Here is a 24,242-nt window from a genome sequence, read left to right on the forward strand (position 1 = left end):
TACTAATTTCTTAGATGAGAGCTTTGGCTTGGCTCTTGTAGACCCTTCTTCAGTGTGAGTTTAAGTCACGGGGGCCATGGCTCCCAGGGTGTTTCAATTCAAAGCGTGCTCAGCGCCAGGCAAGGGAGAGCATGAAATGGAGGGTATTTGGGGGAGCAGGCTATGGAGAAGGTCTCTAAGGGCCACTAAAATGACTGAGGTCATATCAGGCATTTTCCTTCACTCACGAGGATAGCGTGCAGAAGCACGGTTTGGACCGGACTGAAAACGCGAGAGACAAGAGGAGACGAGCCCATCCCGCTCCCCTGGGGCTGCGGCCGCCTCTTAGGCGCAGGCGCGCGACCTTCGTGGGCGGGCTCAGGCTCTTCGCGGAGCGCGGCGCTGCGATTGGCCAGCTCGGAGGCCGACAGTTGGCCCTGCCTCGCCTCCAGGCGCACGGCGCATGCGCAGGGCGGGAGCGAGCGAAATTCAATCGCCGGCTGACTTCCCTGGTACGCAAGCTCGGGGTCATGGAGGCGTCGCGAGGGTCTGCGGAAGCCGCGGCCTTAAGCCCAGAGCAGGCCGCCCTTTACCAGAGGTATGTCTGGGCCTCCGGGCGGGTCGAGCTCGCAGACCCGGGCCGGGAGTGGGGGTGGGAAGCCCTCGGACCCTCCCAGCGGCCCAGACTGCTGCGGTGGAGCCTGGTGAGAGGCGCCCTCGCGTTCTCCGAGGAGGGCCTGGCAATCTGCTCGGATTTCTACATCGAAAGCCTGGGGAGCCTCCCGATGCCCCCCTTTTTTGGCCAAATAGCTCTCTTAAAAGCCAGAACTTCCACTGATCAAGCCTTTCTTGAGTCTTTACAGTACCAAACACCGGGCCTGGGGGTTACAGAGATGAGGAAAACATTGACCCTGCCCCCACCCCCAAATTGCTTATCACTAGGTCGTGGAAAGGGATAGGTAAACTAATAATCAGTCGCCATAATGTTTGATAAGTGCTGCAAGAGGTATAATGGGCAAGGACTAGTAAGGGGATAAAGGAGGAAATGGCCAACTACACGGGTCGTCTTCACAAGGGGAGGAGACCTTGTGTGGAAGAACCATATGGCTAAGGGTGGGGGGTAGGGTGATGTGCGAATGAGATTTAAACTCTTAAGTTGCGATAAAGTAGACACAAGGTCAAATTTACCGCCGTCACCATTCTTAAGCGTACCGTTCAGTGGTATTAGATACATTAGTACTGTTGTTAAGGCATCACCCGTCCATCTCCAGAACTCTTCATCTTGCAAAACTAAAACTGCCTGTTAACTCCTCACTCCCCGCTCCCCCGGCCCTGGTAAGCATCATTCTACTTTCTGTCCCCCGTGATTTTGACTCTAGGTACCTCCTACGAGTGGAATCATACAGTATTTGTCTTTTGGGGACTGGTTTATTTCACGTAGCATAATTTCATCAAGGTTCATCCATACTGTGTCATGTGACACGATTTCCTTCCTTTTTAGGACTGAATAATATTCCATTGTATGCACATGTCACATTTTGTTTATCCATTTGTCCGTGATGGACACTTGGGTTGCTTTCATCTCTTGACTATTGTGAACAGAGCTGCTTTGAACATGGGTTTGCAAATATCTCTTGGAGATCCTGCTTTCAATTCTTTTGGATATCTAGCCAGAAGTGGGATTGCTGGATCACATGGTAATTCTATGTTTAACTTTTCTAGGGTCTTTTATGGCAGCTGCACCATTTTATGTTCCCTCCTCCAGTGTCTACACTTGTTACATTCTGGTTTTGTTGTGGTTGTTGTTACTAGCCATTCTAATGATAATGAAGTGGTATCTCATTGGGATTTTTTTTTTTTTTTTTTGCATTTCTCTAATGATTAGTGACGTTGAGCATCTTTTCATGCACCTTTTGGCCATTTGTATATCTTTGGAGAAATGTCCATTCAAGTCCTTTGCCCATTTTTTAGTCAGGTGGGTTGTTTTTTCTTCATATATTTTGGATATTAACTCGTATCAGATATATGGTTTGCAGATATTTTCTCCCGTTTTGTAGGTTGCCTTTTCACTCTGTTGGTGGTGTCCTTTGATGCACAGAAGTTTTAAATTTTAATGTAGTACAAAGATATAAATTGGGGCAGTGAAATAGTTCTGTCTCCCTTTCAATAAAAGTATGCTTTTAGGCCGTTAAAAGCGAGAAGGTTTCCTTACAGAGGAGTCAAATCATATCTTTGGACCGTGTTACATGACTTGTTTAGAGAAGAGTTGGGGAAAACAGTGAGGCAGTGTGGTGTGGTAGCGTACGAGCTTTGGAGTTGGGCCATTTGGGGTTCAAATGATGGCTCTGTCACCTGCTAGCTGGGAAACCTCAAATGAGTCACTTGACTGTTCTGAGCCTCAATTTGGAAAAGGGGGAGAGTAAGGATTAAGCCCTTCAGCTCCCCCCCTTTCCCTGAGCAAGCCTGTGCACTGATTTCCCCGACACCCCCTCTCACATGGGCACTTGCCTTTTCCTTGCTCTCACTCCCTCTTTCCTGACTGAGACCCCCCGGGCACCTCATAGTTCTCATCTTCTGCTCTCACGATCCCACTTTGCCCTCACAGCTTCCCTGTCTCTCATGACCCATCAACTCACAATCTCTCTTTTATTTCTCTTAATTTTTCTCCATCTCTCCTGTCCTCTTCCAAATCTGCCTGCGCTGAAAGCCCCTCACACAAAGCATCGCCTTCTCTTAACCTTCTTCACTCCTCATTGTCCTCCTTGGCACACTCCTCTCACACAGTTTCTCTGCCTCTCTTCCTCCCTGTCTCCTCTCTCCCTTTGCTGTCCCTCTGTCCTCAGCTCTCTGCTCCTCCTGCCTAAGAGATGAAAGAAAACTTTGAAACTTGCTCTCACACACTCTCTGCACACACGTTTCCTCTTTCACACACCATCTTCTGCCATACACAGTGACTCTGTCCCACACTCTCAGTGTCATGCTCTCCCTTGGAGATGCCCACCTGCCACCTCCTGTCTTGCCTTCCGTCCCCCTCTCCCCACTTCGGTCCTGTCTCTTCCTGTAACCCATTACCTCTCCCCCCGTGTCACCTACCTTTGTCACTCGCTGTCCCTCTCTGACACTCATATTCTCTCTTTTTTTAAATTTTTAATTGTTATGTTAATCACCATACATTACATCATTACTTTTTGATGTGGTGTTCCATGATCCATTGTTTGTGCATAACACCCAGTGCTCCATGCAGTACGTGCCCTCCTTAATACCCATCACCAGGCTAACCCATCCTCCCACCCCCTCCCCTCTAGAACCCTCAGTTTGTTTCTCAGAGTCCATCGTCTCTCATGGTTCGTCTCCCCCTCCGATTTCCCCCCTTTCATTCTTCCCCTCCTGCTGTCTTCTTCCTTTTTTTTTTTCTTAACATATATTGCATTATTTGTTTCAGAGGTACAGGTCTGTGATTCAACAGTCTTGCACACTTGACAGCGCTCACCAGAGCACATACCCTCCCCAGTGTCTATCACCCAGCCACCCCATCCCTCCCACACCCAACCACTCCAGCAACCCTCAGTTTGTTTGCTGAGATTAAGAATTCCTCATATCATTGAGATCATATGATACATGTCTCATATTCTCTTGCTCCCTCTCTCCCATTGTCTCTCTGTCACCCACCACATCTTTCTCTCTGTTGCCCCCTTCTCTCTCCTGTCACCTGTCTGTTGACACTGCCATCTACCTGCCCACATTGTTGTCCATTTTGTCTCAACCACTTACTCTTTCTGCATCCTCCCGTTGCCCCTTCTCCCTTTCTCTGTCACCCATGATCTCTATCACCCGCTCTCTATCTCTGTCTAATACCCATTCTGTTACCCCCTTCATCCCTGTCACCTACTTTCTGTCTCCCACTCTTTCATTCTCTCACCTACCTCTTTTGCTCTCTGTCACTGTATCACTCTGGGTCCAGTCAGGAGGTAGAAACCATACAGCATATGAAAACAGAAATTTCAGTATAAAGAATTATTAAACCGATATAAATGAGTGACTAGAAGAAATAAGGAAACTCCGCACGGTGTCCTTGGGCTAAGGGAGAGTGCCCAAGCTAGGACAGACGGGGAAGGGGACCCCCTCGCCAAGGCTGAGGTGCAGACCTCATGGGAGAGGTGCAGTACAGTACAGCCCCGCAGAGCTGCGTCCCCCAGGCCGGCGGGAAGCGAGCTTCTGGAGTGCAGGTGGCCCGCAGGTGTGAACGGGCAGCAGAGGCGGGCGCCCAGGGCGCAGGCAAGCTGCTGGGGGTGCTGGTGTCCGTGTGAGAGGGCTGCAAGCGGGATCTCACCAGGCCGGGTGGAGGTGTCAAGGTCGTCGAGGGCCTGCGTGTGCTGGGCGTGCGGTGGTCCTGGGCTACTGTGCTGTCCCCTGTCCGGCCGCAGCCAGCTGCTGTAGGAGAGCCCCTTGCTCCTGCAGTGTCCCTCAGGTGCCCTCTACTGCGAGCGAGGAACGTCGTGGTCACTATACGGGAGCAATGCCTACGGGAATTCTGTCCGTTATCACCGAACAGGTACTGAGGGGTGAATTTGGAACTGAGAGGCAATAAATGGTGACGGGTAGAGTCATGCGCCTTCTGTTTATCCCTGTCCCCCGCCCTCTGTCTTATGTTGCCCACCTTTTGTCTCTTGCTCGCTGTCTGTGTCACTCTCTCTCTCTCTCTCACCCATTTGTACTCTGTGTGGTCCACACTCTCTTGCTGTCACCCGTCTGCTGCTCTCTTTCTCAATTCTCTGTCACCCGCTTTCTTCTATCACTCTACTCAAACTGCTTTTGTCAAGGTCACTAATGATTTCATAAATCTAATGGTCACCTTGTAATCCTCATCTTCCTTGACTTACTAGCAGCATTTGATGGTGTTGATCACTTCTCCTTGAAAGGCTTGATTCATTTGGCTTCCAGGACCCCTCACTCTCCTGATTTTCTTTTTACCCTACTCTTGCTGCTTCTCAGATTCTGCTGATCCTCCTCATAGCCTCACTTTTTTTTGTCTAACGTACTTTAAAGTAAATTCTTGGGGCGCCTGGGTGGCTCAGTCAGTTAAGCGTCTGCCTTTAGCTCAGGTCAGGATCCTGGGGTCCTGGGATGGAGCCCCACATCGGGCTCCCTGCTCAGGGGGAGCCTGCTTCTCCCTCTCCCTCTGCCCCTCCTCCTGCTTGTGTTCTCTCACTCTCTGTCAAATAAATAAATAAGATCTTTAAAAAAGATACATTCTCAGACATCATGGCATTCCTTCCTTAAAATCCTGCAGTGCATCTCTAAAAAAGAACACATTTTTATGAAACCATTATAATGTATTGCCTAATAAAACAAGCTAATTCCTTGATAATAGCTAACACACAGACCATATTCACATTTTTCAGGTGGTCTTAAATCTTTTTATAATTGGTTTGTTTGAATTAGGATCCAAAGAAGGTCCACACACTGTGTTTAGTTATATTTCTTTGGTCTCTTAATCTAGAACAATCCCTCCCCACCCCCAACTTTTTTTTCTTTTTTTTAAATTCTTTTTTTTTAAAGATTCCATTTGCGTGAGAGAGAGTGAGCGAGCATGTGAGCGTGAGCACAAGCAGGGTTTGTGGCAGGCAGAGGGAGAAGCAGACTCCCCGCTGAGCAGGGAGCCTGACGCGGAACTCGATCCCAGGACCCTGGGATCATGACCTGAGCCAAAGGCGGGCGCTTAACCGACTGAGCCACCCAGGTGTCCCACCGACTTTTATTTCTATGCCAATGATTTGGATTAGTCTTATGACTTCCTTGTAGTGTCATTAGCTTGTTCTCCTATCTCCTGCAATTTAAATTTAAAGGCTTGATGGAATGGATAAAGCAATGTGCTATACACATACACACAAACACACAATAGAATATTATTCAGCAATAAAAAAGAATAAAATCTTGCCATTTGTGTGACCACATGGATGGACCTTGAGGGCATTAGGCTAAGTAAAATAAGTCAGACAGAAAGACAAATACCATATGATCTCACTTGTATGTGGAATCTTAAAAAAAAAAAAAAAAAGACAAGCTCATAGATACAGAGAACAGATTAGTGATTGCCAGAGATGGAGGGCGGGAGGGTAGGCAAAATGGGGGAATGGAGTCAAAAGGTATAGATTTCCAGTTATAAAACAGATAAGTAATGGCTATGTAATGTATTGCATGGCTATATAGTTAACTATGTAACTGTGTTAATAATACTGTATTGCATATTTGAAAGTTGCTAAGAGAGTAAATCTTTTTTTTTTTTTTTTTAAGATTTTATTTATTTATTTGACAAAGAGAGACACAGCGAGAGAGGGAGCACAAGCAGGGGGAGTGGGAGAGGGAGAAGCAGGCTTCCCACAGAGCAGGGAGCCCGATGCGGGGCTCGATCCCAGGATTCTGGGATCATGACCTGAGGCAAGGGCAGACGCTTAACGACTGAGCCACCCAGGTGCCCCGCTAAGAGAGTAAATCTTAAAAGTTCTAATCACAAGAGAGCAAATTCTATAATTATCTATGTGACAGATTTAACTAGACTTATTGTGGTGATAATTTCACAATATATCCAAATACTGAAGCATTATGTTTTACACCTGAAACTAATACAGTGTTGCATGTCAATTATACCCTACTACAAATTTTTAAAAAGTGTTCTGGAGCAAAAAAAAAAAAAAAAAAGAGAGAGATTAAGGGTCAATATTTTTGGCATGAATATTTCAAAGGTGAGGCTGTGTACTTTTTACTGCATCATATCAGAAGCATATAATGTCTGAGATTCCTACTTTTAGTAATGTTAAGATTGGTCAGTGGGTTCAGGTGGTCACAGGCTGATCACTCCTTTGCAAAGCTGCATTTCCCCCCTTATGATGAATAAATACTCTGTTGGGGATACTTTGGCATCCTGTGGGTACTCCGTTCCCCATCAACTTTTCACCCATTGATAATCATTGCCCAAATCAGTTATTTCATTAGAGATTACAAAGTGGTGATTGTCTAACTTAACCATTATTTTTGTATTCATTAGCCGGAATTCTTCTGTAAATGTTTTTAATGCTGCAGTGTTGGAGTACCATGTTTTGTTGTTTTGTAATTATATTCCTTCCTTTGGTGATCTTATCCAGGTTCTTGGCTTTAAATTCCATCTTTATGCTGAGAATTTTTACATTTTTGTCTGTAGTCCTGACCTCTTCTGAACCGTAGACTCCCATATCCAACTGCTTACCTCACATCTCCACTTCATAGTAGACATAGCAAACTTGTCCAGAACCAAAGGACAAAGCCATATGTTCTTCTCAATAGGTGCAGAAAAAGCATTTGAGAAAATATAGCACCTGGTGCTATATTTGGGGGATGCCTGGGTGGCTCAGCCGGTTAAGCATCTTTCTTTGGCTCAGGTCATGATCCCAGGACCCTGGGATCAAGCCCTACGTTGGGCTCTCTACTCAGCAGGGAGTCTGCTTCTCCCTCTCCCTCTGCCCCTCCTGTCTGCTCGCATACACAGTCACTCTCCCCCCACCCCGTGTCTCTCAAATAAATAAAATCTTCTATTTATTTTTTTATTTTATAAATAAAATCTTTTTATTTTTTTTTTATTTATTTTTTTTTTTTTAAGATTTTATTTATTTATTTGAGAGAGAGAATGAGAGAGAGCACATGAGAGCGGGGAGGGTCAGAGGGAGAAGCAGACTCCCTGCCGAGCAGGGAGCCTGATGCGGGACTCGATCCAGGGACTCCAGGATCATGACCTGAGCCGAAGGCAGTCGCTTAACCAACTAAGCCACCCAGGCGCCCCATACATAAAATCTTTTTAAAAAAGAAAATATAGCACCCTTTAATAATAAAAACTCAACAAACTAGGAATACAAGATAACTTTGTCAGTCTGATCAAAGGTGTCTCCAGAAACTCGAAGCTAACATTATACTCAATGGTAAAAGACTGAAATAGCTTTCCATCCTTTTATCAGGAACAAGACAAGGATGTCTGCTCTCGCCATTTCTATTCAACATTATAATTCAACATTATAATAGATGTTCTAGCCAGGGCAAATAGGCCAGAAAAAGAAATAAAAGGCATGCAGATTGGAAAGAAAGAAAGAAAACTATATTCACAGATAACATGATCTTTTATATAGAAAGCCCTAATGAATCTACACACACAAAAAATAAGCTAATAAAAGAGGTCAGCAGATTTGCAAGGAATGAGATCAATATTCAAATTTGGTTGTATTTTGGCAAGTAACATTCTTCTAAAACTTTTGTTCTGAAATATATATATATACACACACACATATATATCTATATGGAAATGTATAAAACAAAAATTCAATATAATGAATTATTATTGCAACCATCACCTAGGTAATGGTTTTTAGATTTTTATTTTCGTCTTAATGGAAGGTCTTGTCTACTTTCCCACCGAGGTGGCCTGAAGGTGAATTGAAGGCAAACTTGAGTATTCACGACTTCTTTCCAAACAACCCCAGGTTTGTTCAAGTTCTGGAATAAGTGCTTGCTTGAAGCCCGAGAGTTCTGCACTATAGTGCAGTGGTTAACCAGATAACCTGGGGCTGGCAGATTCGGGGCTGGAAGGACCAAAGGTCTGTACCTACTCGAAAAGAACATCCTATTGTTCCTGGAGCCTTTTCCATCTTTAGGTAGGCTATCTGAAAGGGCCAGTGAGGATGTGAGCCACCAGATGCTCTCCCAAATGATGAAACCATTTCCTGCTGAGGAGCATTGGCTGGTATAACCCATCTGGATGCCAAAGCACATCTGCTGTGCCAGAAAGAAAAAGATAATTTTGGTTTTGACATAATTATTAATTAGCTGTTTTTTCCGGAGTAATTAGCCAGCAAGTTCAGCTGTTTTCTGAGGGCATGTTGTTAACATGTAAGAGGATGCTGTCTTCCTGTTTATTCTGGCAGAAGCATATTTGCCCAGTTCAACCAAAATTTTCAGGTCTGTGTAACAGGAGGGGCACTAGATCCCTACCTGCCGTCACCCACTTTGAAGTCAGTCTTGCTCTCCCTGCCTGTTTGCAGTCTCTTTGTGACAGGATATAAAGGACCTGAAAGAGCACGACGGACCTTGGATCTCTTCAGGGCCATGTGGTTTGGTCCAGATCTCGTGTGTGGAATCCAAAGCCAGTGACACAGATAATGAATACTATAGAAAACCTTACACTGTTTTTAAGCGATTGGTCTTATAGGTGAAACAGAGTATGTAGGTGGACAGTGTTGTTTTTGTTTGGTCGTTTTAAGATTTTATTTATGCATTTTTTGCGAGAGAGAGAGAGCACTAGCAGGGGGAAGGGCAGAGGGAGGAGCAGACTCCCCGCCGAGCAGGGATCCCAGGACCCTGGGATCATGACTGAGTCGAAGGCAGACGCTCAACCGATTGAACCACCCAGGCGCCCTAGATGGTCAGTGTTAAGCCCCAAACCAAACCTTGTGTAGGTTCCTATCCAGAGAGCCATAGGCCTACTATTTTTTAGGAGGAAGCATTTGGAGAGGAGATCCAGCCAAAGCCAATGACACTTTTTCTAGCTGAGATAAACCAGAGGTCACAAACTGGCAGCCCATGAGCCATGTTCAGAGATAAGTTTTGTTTGTTTTGCCCAGTGTTTTTTTTTTTTTTTTAAGATTTTATTTATTTGAGAGAGAGAGAGAACACGAGTGGAGGGGGAGGGGCAGAGGGAGAGGGAGAAGCAGACTCCCTGCTGAGCAAGGAGCCCGACGTGGGACTTGATCCCAGGACCCTGGGATCATGACCTGAGGCGAAGGCAGACATTTAACTGACTGAGCCACCCAGGCACCCCGTGCCCAGTGTTTTTAAAACTTATGCATTGGTTACCATTTAAAAATCAGGAGAAATCCCACAAAAATCCAAGTTAGATAGGTTAGAAAAGAGCAACTTCAGTTGCTTTGCATGTGAAGCAAATAAAGTTTTATTGGGTCTGGATCTTTGCATTCAGTTCCGTATCCCATCATATTCCAGAAGAATATCATAGGGAATGTTCCAAAGGACCCTCCAGAACCTGGTGTTTGTCTCTATATAATCTTTCTGTATGTCCTTTAAAATGATCCTTAAAGGGAATTATGTTCTAGGCATGTAATTTCAGGTACAATCATTAAAATGTAAAGATTTTTGTTTTATTGTCCCTTGCTATGGAATGGAAATCTCTTTTCTGGGTTGACAGTTTTGCATCTGAACATCTTTAACATATTGGAACCTCACGTGTTAAGTGCCTTTTAAGTAGTTATTAAATTGGTAAATGAAAATAAAAACTGACCTTCTTCCATACTCTAGCACTGTTTTTCTCCTTGTTCTGCTTGAAAAGAGTTTCTTTCTCCGGAACTGGTTACTTTTCCCTTGTGCCTTTGGCTCCCAAGCAGGCCTGGCTTCTCCCCAGCCATGCCCAAGAAGAAGAGGGGAGTGATTGTGGGGAAAAAAAAAATTAGATCCAATGAAGTGTTAAGTTCTCCAGATCATTAGGGATCCTGTGTGTTAGAGATGGACACATGATTGCATTAGTAGTAAAAAATGACATTTTTCCTTTCAAGCCCTGGAAAATGGAAGTGATTAGAGGTTGAGCGGCTAAATCAAACTGTATTACAGAAAACACTGTAGTCTTGTAAATAACCCGATATCCAGGGTGGTGCTATAATAGGCAGATTTCATTTCTCCCCCCGGTTCCATTATAGGGCAAGGTTACTGTCCTAGGTCTGGCTTCGTCGGTGGAGCAGACAGGGTAGAGGGGAGGAGCTGAGATGTCGTATTAGACCCACTAACTTGAGTGGAACAGGGACTGCGAAGCAGCTTGGCTGACGGGTTGGACGCAATCAGAAAGTGGTGGTGACCAAGGAATGCTATAAATTTGAGTTGCGGTTCAGGCGGAGGTTGACAAATATGGGAGGGAGTTCCAGGGGATGGGTAGGGCCTAACAAAATGGGTCTTAGGCTGGTGGTAAGAAGTCTAGGCAGACGGTTGTCATTTAAAAGGTTGGCGTATGATTTTGGGGGATCTGGCCCAGAGCTGGGGTTCGCCGGCAGCACTTTATTTTCTGGGGAGGAGGCCTGGCTGGAGTTAGAAGCCTAGGCCACACAGGGGTTCGGGATACTGGGTAGGTTACCAGTTGAGGGATTTGGAAACAACGTTTAGTAATAAAAACTAGTAATAAAATGGTAATAAAAAATGACGTATTTTCTCCTTCAAGCTCTGGACCATAGACCAAGCCAGAAGACCAGCTGACCACGTGAAGGCACCCGGGGTGGGGGGTGGGGGGGGCGGTGGGAAGGGCCAAGAGGAAAGGGAGAGTGGAGAATGAGCTCAGGGGATGGCACCAAGGTGGAGGAGTCCAGTGGTTGCTGCTACGCCCTCAGGTTCAAGAGCAGAGGGAATGTAGAGCCCAGCAGAGTTGGGGAGGTGGGCAGCTGACCTGCCACAGAAGGAATAGCAGAGTCTTGCAGCCAGCAGGCTCTTTCCTTCCTCCTTTCCTCCTCTTCATCTTTCATTCACTTGGCTTTCACTGAGTGCTCTAAGACCTGATCCCTGTCCCTGTTCTCAAGTTCAGGCAGATAACACCAACAGATGATTTTGGGGGGTTTTAAGTAAAGGTAATTTTATTTATTTTTAAATATTTTATTTATTTGTCAGAGAGAGAGAGCACACAAGCAGGGGGAGCGGCAGGCAGAGGGAGAGGGAGAAGCAGGCTTCCCGCTGAGCAGGGAGCCCAAAGCAGGGCTCGATCCCAGGACCCTGGCATCATGACCTGAGCCGAAGGCAGACCCTTAACCAACTGAGCCACCCAGGCGCCCCAAGTAAAGGTAATTTTAGAGTAGTTTTAGATTTGCGGAAATATTGCAGATACAGTGCAGAGGGTTCCCATATACCCCACACCTAGTTTCCCCTCTTGTTAACATCTCATATTAGTATGGTACAGTACTCACAGTCAGTGAACCAATACCAATACATGATTATTAACTAACTCCATCATTTATTTAGATTTCCCTAGTTTTATGTAAGTCCTTTTTCTGTTCCAGCATCCTAAGACACCACAGTACATTTAGTCATCTGTCTCTTTAGGTTCTTCTTGTCTGTGACAGATTCTTGGACTTTCTTTGTTTTTGATGACCTCGACAGTTTTGAGGAGTGTTGGTTAGGTATTTTCTAGAATGTTCCGCCAATTGGGATTTGTCATTGTTTGTCATGATTAGACTGGGCTTTTTGGTTTCGCGGGCAGAGACTGCAGAGATAAAGTGCCCTTCTCATGGAATTGTTATCAGGGGCACATACTGTTAACGTGATATATCATTGTTGATGTTGACTGCAATCACTGGGCTGAGGTACTGTTTGCCAGGTTTCCCTTCTTTAAAGTTACTTGTCGTGCCCCTTTCCCCCTCTCTCCGCTCCACCATGCCTTTCCCCCTCTCTCCGCTCCACCATGCCTTTCCACCATGCTTGTGTTCCCTCTCTTGCTGTGTCTCTCTGTCAAATAAATAAATAACAAATCTTAAAAAAAAAAAGATTTTATTTATTTATTTGTCAAGGAGAGAGAGAGCACAAGCAGAGGGAGTGGCAGAAGAAGAGAGAAGCAGGCTTCCCGCTGAGCAAGGAGCCTGATGCGGGGCTCAATCCCAGGACCCTGAGATCACGACCTGAGCTGAAGGCAGATGCTTAACCGACTGAGCCTCCCGGGTGTCCCCACACTGTGCTTTTTGGGGGGATGTTAGTATATGCACTCCACATTTAAGGAGTAGGAGTCATGCTCTATCTCCTTGAGGGCAGAGTAGCTACATAAATTATTTGAAATTCTTCTGCATGGGAGATTTGTCTCTTCTTTACTTCTTCACTCATTTATATCAGTATGGACTCATTTATTTTATACTTTGGGTTCTCATCCAGTACTGCTTTATTTCATTGCTCCGACTGTTCCAGCTGTGACCACTGGGAGCACTTTCATTTGGTTCCTGTGTCTCTTCGCCATATTCACGTCACTGTGGGGGGTTGTTTGTTTGAGCAAGCACTTCCTCACTTTCTGACACTACAAGAAGCCCCAGGCTCCTCTGATGTACTTCCTGCCACAGTCCTAGAATCAGCCCAGGTTCTCTTACTGGAGAATGGTATTAGAAACCAAGATCTGGGAGCTAGTTATGCTTGTTGCACTGGGGTTTCCTTGCTTCTAGGCCCTCTCACCTGAGAGAGCAAGGAAATACGTGTGTATACTAATCTCCGTGTATAGACACGACTGTAAATATTCTATGTGTAACCATCTGTATCTGTGTTAAAACATGGGTTTATACTGATGTCTCCAATTCTGATCCATTAGCACATGGATCATTCTGTCTTCTCTTGCTTCTCCATTCTAACAGGTGAGAAACCTGGCTTCCACTATCCACCATTCATTTACTTAATTCTTCAATTCTTATTTATTTATTTATTTATTTGAGAGAGAGAGAGCGCATAAGTATGAGTGGGGTGGAGGGGCAGAGAGAGGGAGAAACAGACTCCCCTGCCCTCCCCCTCCCTCCCCTGTCCCCCCCAGCAGGGAGCCCGACGCGGGACTCGATCCCAGGACCCCGGGATCATGACCTGAGCCAAAGGCAGACACTTAACTGACTGAGCCCCCCAGGTGCCCCTGATTCTTCAATTCTATTATACATGCATTGCAACGTTAGAATTGTTAGCCCAAAGCCCATGCGAAACAACTTTGTCCACTAGAGTACAGTGTTCATGTTGTTTCTTTTGCTTTTAGTCTTACAGACTTCACTCATTCCCTAGGTTATTAGGTCAGCACCTTTTCCCTCTACCCTTTCAGTGAGGTTGTCTCATACATTTGCAATACAGATTGTTTTGTAATAATTTTAATACAGTGTGTTAAACGCAGGGATAGAGATGAACACATGAGGGGGTCCTGAGGTGAAACAGTTGATCCAGCTGGGGCGTAGAGTAGGGATGGAAGGCGTCGTAGGGGAACTGCAGGTGTCCCTCCATGTGTAACTTTGAGGAACTGACAAACTGATTTCCAAAGCAGCTGCACCATTTTACAGTCCCACCAACAGTGTTATGAGGGTTCCAATTTTCCCACATTGTTGCTAACTTGGTATTTTCTTGCTTTTTGATTCTAGTCATCCTAATGGGCATAAAGTGGGTATTTCATTGTGGTTTTGGTTTGCATTTCCCCGATGACTAATGATGTTGAGCATTATGTCATGTGCTTTTTAGCCATTTGTGGATCTTCTTTGGAGAAATGTCTATTCAGATCCTTTGTCCATTTTTAAATTGTGTTGTCTTTTTTTATTTTTTTATTTTATTTTTTTTAAAGTGCTGGGAAAATCAATCTAATTTAGATTGTATTTATTTATTTGAGAGAGAGAATGAGAGAGAGAGCACATGAGAGGGGGGAGGGTCAGAGGGAGAAGCAGACTCCCTGCTGAGCAGGGAGCCCGACGTGGGACTCGATCCTGGGACTCCAGGATCATGACCTGAGCTGAAGGCAGTCGCCCAACCAACTGAGCCACCCAGGTGCCCTGTGTTGTCTTTTTTTAAAGATTTATTTATTTTAGAGAGAGAGTGTGTGCATGAGATGGGGGAGGGGCAGAGGGAGAGGGAGAGAGAATCTCAAGCAGACTCCCTGCTGAGCCCATCACGGGGCTCAATCTCACAACCCTGAGATCATGACCTGAGCCAAAATCAAGAGTCAGATGCTTAACCCGACTGAGCCACCCAGATGCCCCTGTGTTGTCTTTTAATTATTGAGTTGTAATATCTCTTTATATGTTCTAGGTACAAGTTCTTTATCAGATACACGGTTTGCAAATATTTTCTCCCAGTCTTTGGGTTGTCTTTTCACTTTCTTGATGGTATCCTTTGAAACACAAGTTTTTCATTTGGTGAGGCCCAATTTATTTTTCCTTTGATTCCTTGTGTGTTTGGCAAAACCACTGCCAAATCCAAGGTTATGAAGATTTATGCCAATGTTTTCTTCTAAGGGTTTTGTAGTTTTAGCTCTTAGGTTTAGTTCTTTGATCCATTTTGAATTAGTTTTTGTGTATGGTGTAAGGTAGGGGACCAATTTCATTCTTTTGCACATGATATTCAGTTGAAAAGACTCTTCTTTCCTCAGTGAATTATTTTGGTATCCTTTCAGGATCATCTGACCATAAACCACTGGAGAATTTTAAGCAGAGGAGTGACATGATTTCTTTTACGTTTTTTTTTTCTTTTACACTTTAAGACAGCATCACTGGCTACTGTATAGAGAAGGTACTGGAGGGGCCAAGAGTGGATGTAAGGAGACCAGTGAGTAGGAAGTTGCCATTACCCAGGCCAGAGGTGATGGTGACCTGAACCACAGTGGTGGTAGTGGAGATGGAGACACAGATTATACTTGGGAAATAAAGTTAGTAGGGTTTGGGGGTTGTCTGGCTGGGGGAGAGGGTGATTAAAAGAGGGGAGAAGCCAAGGATGACTCATGTGAATCGGAGTCGAGGATGATCTTCAGATTTCTAGCTTGTATGGCTAAGTTGATAGTAGTGTCATTTACTACCACATAAATGGAGACACATGTTTTTAGAGGGGAAATAATGAGTTTAATTTGGGATTAATTGAATTTGAGGTGCTTATGAGATGTTTTCAAGGGGAGACATCCAGAGGGCAGTTGGAATGTGGAGTCTGGGGGCAAGCCCTGGAATGGAGAGAGTGACTTCATGAGCACATTAGGTTGGGGTGGAAAGCCAGAGGAGAAAGTACAAGGAGTGAGAAGAAGGCCCAGGCCTATGGGAAGAATAGGAGCCCAAGGACACGGAAGAAATGGCCAGTGATGGGGGAGGAAACCAGGAGGAATCTAGAGGAATCCAGTGGAAGGAGGGAATTTTAAGGAGAGGGTGATCATTAGTGTCAAATGCATCCCAGAGGTCCAGAAAACTAAGGACTGAGAAGTGCCCATGTATCTTCCTATTTCCACAATCCCACGATATAGGCTGGTCGGTTGGTTTTACAAGAAAATATCACTCCATACTTCTTATGGGTGGCATTTTTTTAAAATACCATGGAACCAGTCACCTTTGCACGTACATTTCTCACAAGTGGTGCCTGAAGGTGTTGCTGGCAGTGTCTGGTGGGTATGTGTCTTCAGTGGTGCCAGCTTTCATTGGCATCTTCTGTGCTAATCTTTCCCATCCTGAATTGAGGATATTAAAAGCCCAACTGCAGTTTGTATTCCAAAATGGACCCTAAAGTGTTCTTAGATTGAATGTTCAATCTGTTTCCTTCCTCTCTGATCTCTCTCTCCCTATATATATCTATGTCTTTTTTACCCTTTTCTTTCTTTCTTTCTTTTTTTTTTTTTTTTAACAGATATGTGAAAGAGGCCAAAGAAGCAACTAAGAATGGGGATCTGGAAGAAGCGTTTAAACTTTTCAATTTGGCAAAGGACATTTTTCCCAATGAAAAGGTGATGAGCCGAATCCAAAAAATACAGGAAGCCTTGGAGGAGTTGGCAGAACATGGAGATGATGAATTCACAGATGTGTGCAACTCTGGCCTGCTGCTTTATCGAGACCTGCACAACCAACTATTTGAGCACCAGAAGGAAGGTGTCGCTTTCCTCTATAGCCTATATAGGGATGGAAGAAAAGGTGGCATCTTGGCAGATGATATGGGATTAGGGAAGACTGTTCAAATCATCGCTTTCCTTTCTGGTATGTTTGATGCTACACTTGTGAATCATGTGCTGCTGATCATGCCGACCAATCTCATTAGCACATGGACAAAAGAATTTGTTAAGTGGACCCCAGGAATGAGAGTCAAAACCTTTCATGGTCCGAGTAAGGATGAACGTACCAGGAACCTCAGTCGGATTCAGCAAAGGAATGGCGTCATCATCACCACATACCAAATGTTAATCAATAATTGGCAGCAACTTTCAAGCTTGAACGGCCAAGAGTTTGTGTGGGACTATGTCATCCTTGATGAAGCACATAAAATAAAAACCTCATCCACTAAGTCAGCAATATGTGCTCGCGCTGTCCCTGCCAGGAATCGCATCCTCCTCACAGGAACCCCGATCCAGAATAATTTACAAGAACTGTGGTCCCTGTTTGATTTTGCTTGTCAAGGGTCCCTGCTAGGAACCTTAAAAACTTTTAAGATGGAGTATGAAAATCCTATTACGAGAGCAAGAGAGAAGGATGCTACCCCGGGGGAAAAAGCCTTAGGATTTAAAATATCTGAAAACTTGATGGCAATCATAAAACCCTATTTTCTCAGGAGGACTAAAGAAGAGGTACAAAAGAAAAAGGCAAGCACCCCAGAGGTCAGACTTAGTGAAAAGAATCCAGATGTTGATGCCATTTGTGAAATGCCTTCCCTTTCCAGGAAAAATGATTTAATTATTTGGATACGTCTCATGCCTTTACAAGAAGAAATATACAGGAAATTCGTGTCTCTAGATCATATCAAGGAGTTGTTAATGGAGACACGCTCACCTCTGGCTGAGCTAGGTGTCTTAAAGAAGCTGTGTGATCATCCTAGGCTGCTGTCTGCACGGGCTTGTCATTTGTTAAACTTAGGGTCTGTAAAATTCTCTGTTCAAGGTAAAAATGAAGGGGAAGATTCCTCAGATGGGGACCATATTGATCAGATCACTGATGATACACTGATGGAAGAATCTGGAAAAATGATATTTCTGATAGAGCTGCTAAAGAGACTGCGAGATGAAGGGCATCAAACTCTGGTGTTTTCCCAGTCAAGACAAATTCTAAACATCATCGAACACCTCCTAAAGAATCAGCACTTTAAGATACTGCGAATTGATGGAACAGTTACTCATCTTGTGGAACGAGAAAAAAGAATTAACTTATTCCAGCAAAATAGAGAGTACTCTGTTTTTCTGCTTACCACTCAAGTAGGTGGTGTTGGCTTAACATTGACTGCAGCCACTAGAGTGGTCATTTTTGACCCTAGCTGGAATCCTGCGACTGATGCTCAAGCCGTGGATAGAGTTTACCGAATTGGCCAGAAGGAAAATGTTGTAGTTTATAGGCTGATTACTTGTGGGACTGTAGAGGAAAAAATATACAGAAGACAGGTTTTCAAGGACTCACTAATAAGACAAACTACGGGTGATAAGAAGAACCCTTTCCGATATTTTACGAAACAAGAATTAAGAGAGCTCTTTACAATTGAGGATTTTCAGCACTCTGCAACCCAGCTGCAGCTTCAGTCTTTGCATGCTGCCCAGAGGAGATCTGATAAAATACTAGATGAACATATTGCCTACCTGCACTCTTTGGGGATAGCTGGAATCTCAGACCATGACTTGATGTACACACGTGATCTCTCTGTGAAAGAAGAGCTCGATGTGATCGAAGAATCCCACTATATTCAACAGAGGGTTCAGAAAGCTCAATTCCTTGTTGAATTAGAGTCTCAAAATACAGAGCTCTTAGTGGAAAGACAAAGAGCTGGAAATGAGGGGATCTGGCTGAGAGAACCCCGCTTTCCTTCTCAAACGAAGAAGAAATGCCCTGACCTGAATAAACCACAGCCTCGGCCCTCCCCACTTCTACCTACTTATCATACCCAGGAAGAAGAAATCAGTTCCCAAATGGCGAGTGTAATCATTGATGATCTGCCCGAAGAGAGTGAGAATCAAGATGTCTCCAATATAAAGATGAATGTTACCGTCTCACAAGACGGTAGTCACCCACCCGGAAGTACATCTGATGCCGATTCTGTAGCTACTTTACCTGAGGGGTGTGGGAGTGTAGATGAAATCTGGACCGACTGGTTGGGAATGGCCCTACAAAAAGAGGCATTGCGAGAGGGGCCCACGCAGGGGACACTGCAAGAGAACCCTCTGGGAGATTTTAACTATTTGCCTAGCAAAGCACTCAGAGCTGATCTTGGGCCGAATCCAGAGCAACCAAAGGATGATGAGATGTTACCTCACTGCAATCCCTGGCCCATTAGTCCCATGACCAGTGAAAATCAAAATACAGAATCGACTGCATTTGTAATTAAAATAGCCAATGACGACTTGTCAGCATCCCACAGTGCACTGCAGGATGCTCAAGCAAATGAGGCCAAGTCGGAGGAGGAACATTTAGCCTCCTCATCACAGTATGCCTGTGATTTCAATCTTTTCTTGGAAGACTCTGCAGACAATGGACAAAATCTTTCCAGGCAGTCTTTGCAGCACGTTGAGAATGAAAAGAGCTTGTGTGGTTCTACAGCTAATTCTCAGGCAGAGCTTGAGCGTGACAAGGCATGTCTCAGTGTGGATCTTTCGGAGACCAACGACGAGCCAGAAGAAGTAGTCGGGAATGTGAAAGGCAGAAGGAAAGCCAGAAGGATCGTTTCAGATGGTGAAGATGAAGACGATACTTTTAAAGATACTTCAAGCACAGATCCGCTCACCACCTCTCCCTTTCAGTTCTTACCTGTGAAACAGTTTGATGCTTCAACTCCCAAAAGTGACATCAGTCCGCCGGGAAGGTTCTTGTCACCGAACATCCCTGATAGTATAAATAAGTCCGCCAACCCTAGAAGATCCCTGGCTTCTAGGAGGTCTCTCATCAACATGGTTTTAGACCACGTGGAGGATATGGAGGAAAGACCTGACCAGAGCAGTGAAGCAGAGGTTGAGGCAGATGATCTGGAGGAAGGAGCAGAGGAGAGCGGTAGTGAAGCCTCAGAGAGCACAGATGAGCCTTCTGGCGGAACGCTGCCTTCAGAAAATGAGGCCGGCCGGTTAACTGGGCCTGGGGCTCCGGCTCTGGCTCCGGAGGCCCCTCCTGGGGACCCTGAGCCTTTGTCTGGCAGACAGTTGGTTGAGTATCCCCAGGAAGAGGCAGTGGAGGCTGTGACCGACTATGAGACTCTTGTAAGTCGTGGGAAGGAACTGAAAGAGCGTGGGCAAATACAGGAGGCCTTAAACTGCTTAGTGAAAGCGCTTGACATAAAGAGCGCCGACCCTGAAGTCATGCTCATGACTTTAAGTTTGTATAAGCAGCTTAATAAAACTTGAGACTCTAACCTGTGTGTTGGTTAAAAGTGAAACGCCGAGTGTGAATGCATTCATTCCTGTAATTGGGTTCTGCGGGAGCATGAAGCATTTAGGCTTGAGGTGAGAGAGCTCTCAGAAAGCAAGGGTTTGTTTTCAACTGTTTTGGACATTCGGCCTTTACCCCGTACTCCTTCCTACCCCCCTCCTCCATACATACATTCTGGTATTCTGAACACTAGGTTAATACTGCTTTCCTTGAATAGTCTTACCTTTTTCTTTTAGGCAAACTCTATACACTTAACTCTGTCATATCTAGGAAAGTTTCTGTAAAGTTATCTGGCTATCCTTATTTTTATTCTGGAAGTGATTCCTTCTTCTATCACCGTCCAGGTAAGAATAGTAAAGTTACTTTTCTCAAGGGTTTCCTTTTCCATTCACTTTCTTTTGCTGAGATGATACTAGCAAATGCATACAGAAGCTCCTGAGTTTAATTAAGCAGGAGCTTATTAGAATTCTAAATCTACGACTTGCTTATTCCCATGCTACTGTATGCCCTCAGCTTACTACGTACAGCAGAAGGCTGGGATCAGGTCCCTGGGGCTAGGCATTGTTATCGCTGGCACCCTACTCTGGAGTCCATTTGCCATTCTTCACTCACCACCAGCTGCGTTCTGACACAGGCTAGCACGTTGTCTTTGGGTGGCGGACTGAAAAGGAGTTTGGTTGCCCCTCAGAAACCTCAAGTGCAGTATAGCACTCTGTACTTGTGACAGGGAACTAGCATTTATGGAGTACCTACTGTGTCCTGGGTACTGGGTACTCTACATAGGTTTCTTGTTTAATCCTCACCATAGTCCTTTGAGGTTGACGGTGGCATTTACATTGTTTTAGTTGAGGGAACTATGACCTGCCCAAGATCACATAGTAAGGGGTGAAATGGATTTTTTTAAACCATGTGTTACCTAGTGAAACCTTATAATAAACTGTCTTTACTGCACTGAATGTACTGAGCCGTTTTTACTGACAACCCTTCGGACCCCAAATCTGTGGAGGTTTTCCAGACCAAACAGCCCTCCGGTTCTCCGCAGAGTCACTGGGTGTCCTACAGTTCAACTCAGTTCTGACACTACCTGGAGTTAGGATCAGACTCCCCAAGTTTAAGGGCTCACTCCTGTAAAACTGCCCTCGCTTTCGATGCCAGTTGCTGGTACTGGGTACCCCTGTCATCCACACTTCTGTCCAATGTGGCTACAAATTGAGGACTCCCATGACTGTACCTTCAGGTTCAGTAATGTGCTAGAACAGCACACAGAATTCAAGAAAATGTGTAATATATATAATTTAAATATATCAATTGGGGGAGCTTGGGTGGCTCAGTTGGTTAAGCGTCTGCCTTCGGCTCAGGTCATGATCCTGGGGTCCTGGGATCGAGTCCCGCATCGGGCTCCCTACGCAGGGAGCCTACTTCTCCTCCCTCTGCCATTCCCCCTCGCTGTGCTCTCTGGCTCTCTCTCTGTCAAATAAATAAAATCTTCAAATAAATAAATATATGAATTGTATATAAAACAGTTTAAAAACTAGTTAACCCTTGAACAATGTGGGGGCCGGGTACCAACTTCCCCACACAGTCGAAAATCTACATAAACTTTTGACTCCTCAAGAATAAATACTAATAGCCTACTGTTGACTGGAAGCCTTACCGATAACATAAACAGTTGATTAGCATATTTTTCATGTTATCTGTATTATATACTGTACTCCCACAATAAAGTAAGCTAGAGAAAAAGTTAAGAAAGTCGTAAGGAAAATACGTTTAATAGTACTATACTGTTTACCAAAAAAAAAAAATCTGTATAAGTGGACCCACAGTTCAAATCTGTGTTGTTCAAGGGTCAACTGTGTTTTGATTACTGTTTCAGTATAACTGGTATCCTTTGTAATCCTACGTATTTTACTTTATTCATTTATTTTTTTTAAAGATTTTACTTAATTATTTGACAGCAAGCAGGAGTGGCAGGCAGAGGGAGAGGGAGAGGGAGAGGGAGAAGCAGGCTTCCCGTTGAGCAGGGAGCCCGATGCGGGGCTTGACCCCAGGGCACTGGGATCATGACCTGAGCTGAAGGCAGACGCCTAACCGATGGAGCCCCTCAGGCGTCCCGAGAGACACAGTTTGGAATGGGGTTTTTAAAATAGTTTCATCCTATGCCTACTATTTTGAACATCTCTCAATATCATACTGATATATCTGTACTTAGGGACTGGGGCACCCGTTCATTAGTCTGCTCAGTGGGGAAAATCTCATGAAGGCATAACCTGCTGGAGATGCCCAGAAACTCCTCTAAAATAAGAAACTTACATGTCAAATGCAGCTGAGTGAGAAGACAGGGTGTTAAAAGAATCACTGTTAAGAATCACATGGTTGTATTGGCCAAGTTTTATTTAAAAACATTTTTTTTTTAGGCAGGCTAGTGTGGAACCTGACGCAGGGCTTGAACTCAGGACCCTGAGATCAAGACCTGAGCTAAGATCAAGAGCCGGACGCTTAACCAACTGAGCCACCCAGGCACCCCTGGCAAAATTTTATTTTTGAAGCAGTCTAGTACTTAAAATATTCCTTGTCGAATAGGTCATAAATATGGCACTGTAAAATTTTAAAATGCAGATACACAGAACACTGGCTGCTTAGTCTAATACAAACAATTGGTAAAGGAACTGATTGCCTTTTTTCCTCCAAGAAAGGTTTATTTAAAAAGAGTTCATACTGCTTTCACTCCTATGTGGAATTTAAGAAACACAGGGGAAGGGAAGGAAAAATAAAAACAGGGAGGCAAACCATAAGAGAGTCTTTTTTTTTTTTTTTTTTTTTTAAAGATTTTATTTATTTATTTGAGAGAGAGAGAATGAGAGACAGAGAGCATGAGAGGGAGGAGGGTCAGAGGGAGAAGCAGACTCCCTGCCGAGCAGGGAGCCCGATGCGGGACTCGATCCCGGGACTCCAGGATCATGACCTGAGCCGAAGGCAGTCGCTTAACCAACTGAGCCACCCAGGCGCCCCAAGAGAGTCTTAACTACAGGAAACAAACTGAGGGTTGCTGGAGGGGAGGTGAGTGGGGGGATGGGATAACTGGTGATGGGCATTAAGGAAGGCACTTCATAGAATGAGCACTGGGTGTTGTATGCAACTGATGAGTCAGTCACTAAATTCTACCGCTGAGACTAATAATACACTATATGTTAACTAAATCGAATTTAAATAAAAAATTAAAAAAAAAGAGTTCATTAAAGAAGAGTTCAGGGGGCACCTGGGTGGCTCAGTCGGTTAAGTGTCTGCCTTTGGCTCAGGTCATGGTCCCAGGGTCCTGGGATCGAGCCCCATGTCGGGCTCCCAGCTCAGCAGGGAGCCTGCTTCTTCCTCTCCCCCCTGCTTATGTGTTCTCGCTCTCAAATAAACAAATAAAATCTTAAAAAAAATTAAACAAAAGAGTTCATGTTGAATGGCCATTATATAGTGTATGGTATTAAGACAATGGAGCTAATCACTGTCCTGGCAAATCCAAATTAGCTAACAAAACAAGTGTTGCCTAGGAACTTATTTTATGATTTTCATATTCTAATCCATCTATTTGATGTCCAACTCAATGTGTGAATAGTGTGAACTAGTATTTGGCTCCCCTGGAGATGGTTTTTATTTTTTATTTTATTTTTATTTTTTTTTAAAGATTTTATTTATTTATTTGAGAGAGAGAGACACAGTGAGAGAGGGAACACAAGCAGAGGGAGTGGGAGAGGGAGGAAGCAGGCTTCCCGCTGAGCAGGGAGCTTGACGCGGGACTCGATTCCAGGACCCTGAGATCATGACCTGAGCTGAAGGCAGACGCTTAACGACTGAGCCACCCAGGCGTCCCTGGAGATGGTTTTTAAATTAACTTATGGGATATACTGAGAATTAGAGAGAGTGGTTCTGGGAGGGAAGAGACTCAGGTTAAAAGGAATCTGCTTGACTCATTATTTTAATTATTAAGTACTCTATGCCCAATGTGGGGCTCGAACTCACGACCCTGAGATCAGGAGTCGCATGCTCTACCGACTGAGCCAGCCGGGCGCCCCTGCTTAACTTACCTGTGAGAACAGCTGCTACAGTGTACACCAACCTTTCTCCACTTCGTTTTGTGCCTACAAACCCATAACGACAGAGTTCATAACATACAGGATTACTCAACACCTTTTAAAGAAG

At 44.7% G+C, this 24,242-nt stretch overlaps 1 protein-coding gene and 1 non-coding gene across 2 annotated transcripts; one reads left to right on the top strand and one right to left on the bottom strand.

Annotated features, from left to right (window-relative positions):
* The first annotated feature begins 396 nt into the window (after positions 1-396).
* Positions 397-21,005, top strand: ERCC6L (ERCC excision repair 6 like, spindle assembly checkpoint helicase). The gene is made up of 2 exons (XM_078065508.1): positions 397-577; positions 16,357-21,005. The coding sequence occupies exons 1-2, from the start codon at positions 510-512 to the stop codon at positions 20,027-20,029; spliced, it is 3,741 nt and encodes a 1,246-aa protein (XP_077921634.1). The 5' UTR covers positions 397-509; the 3' UTR covers positions 20,030-21,005.
* A 3,032-nt stretch (positions 21,006-24,037) lies between these two features.
* On the bottom strand, positions 24,038-24,110 carry TRNAR-CCU (transfer RNA arginine (anticodon CCU)). Its single transcript has one exon. It is a non-coding gene; the product is annotated as a tRNA-Arg (tRNA).
* Between the last annotated feature and the right edge of the window lie 132 nt (positions 24,111-24,242).

The sequence above is a fragment of the Halichoerus grypus genome, chromosome X, assembly GCF_964656455.1.
Source record: "Halichoerus grypus chromosome X, mHalGry1.hap1.1, whole genome shotgun sequence".
NCBI classification, from domain to species: domain Eukaryota; kingdom Metazoa; phylum Chordata; class Mammalia; order Carnivora; family Phocidae; genus Halichoerus; species Halichoerus grypus.

What these genes read in the sequence shown, in the direction of transcription:
- ERCC6L (XM_078065508.1), top strand. Translation starts at nt 510, where the DNA reads ATGGAGGCGTCGCGAGGGTCTGCGGAAGCCGCGGCCTTAAGCCCAGAG. An exon ending in CAGGCCGCCCTTTACCAGAG is followed by an intron (nt 578 to 16,356) that starts GTATGTCTGGGC and finishes TTTTTTTAACAG; the next exon opens with ATATGTGAAAGAGGCCAAAG.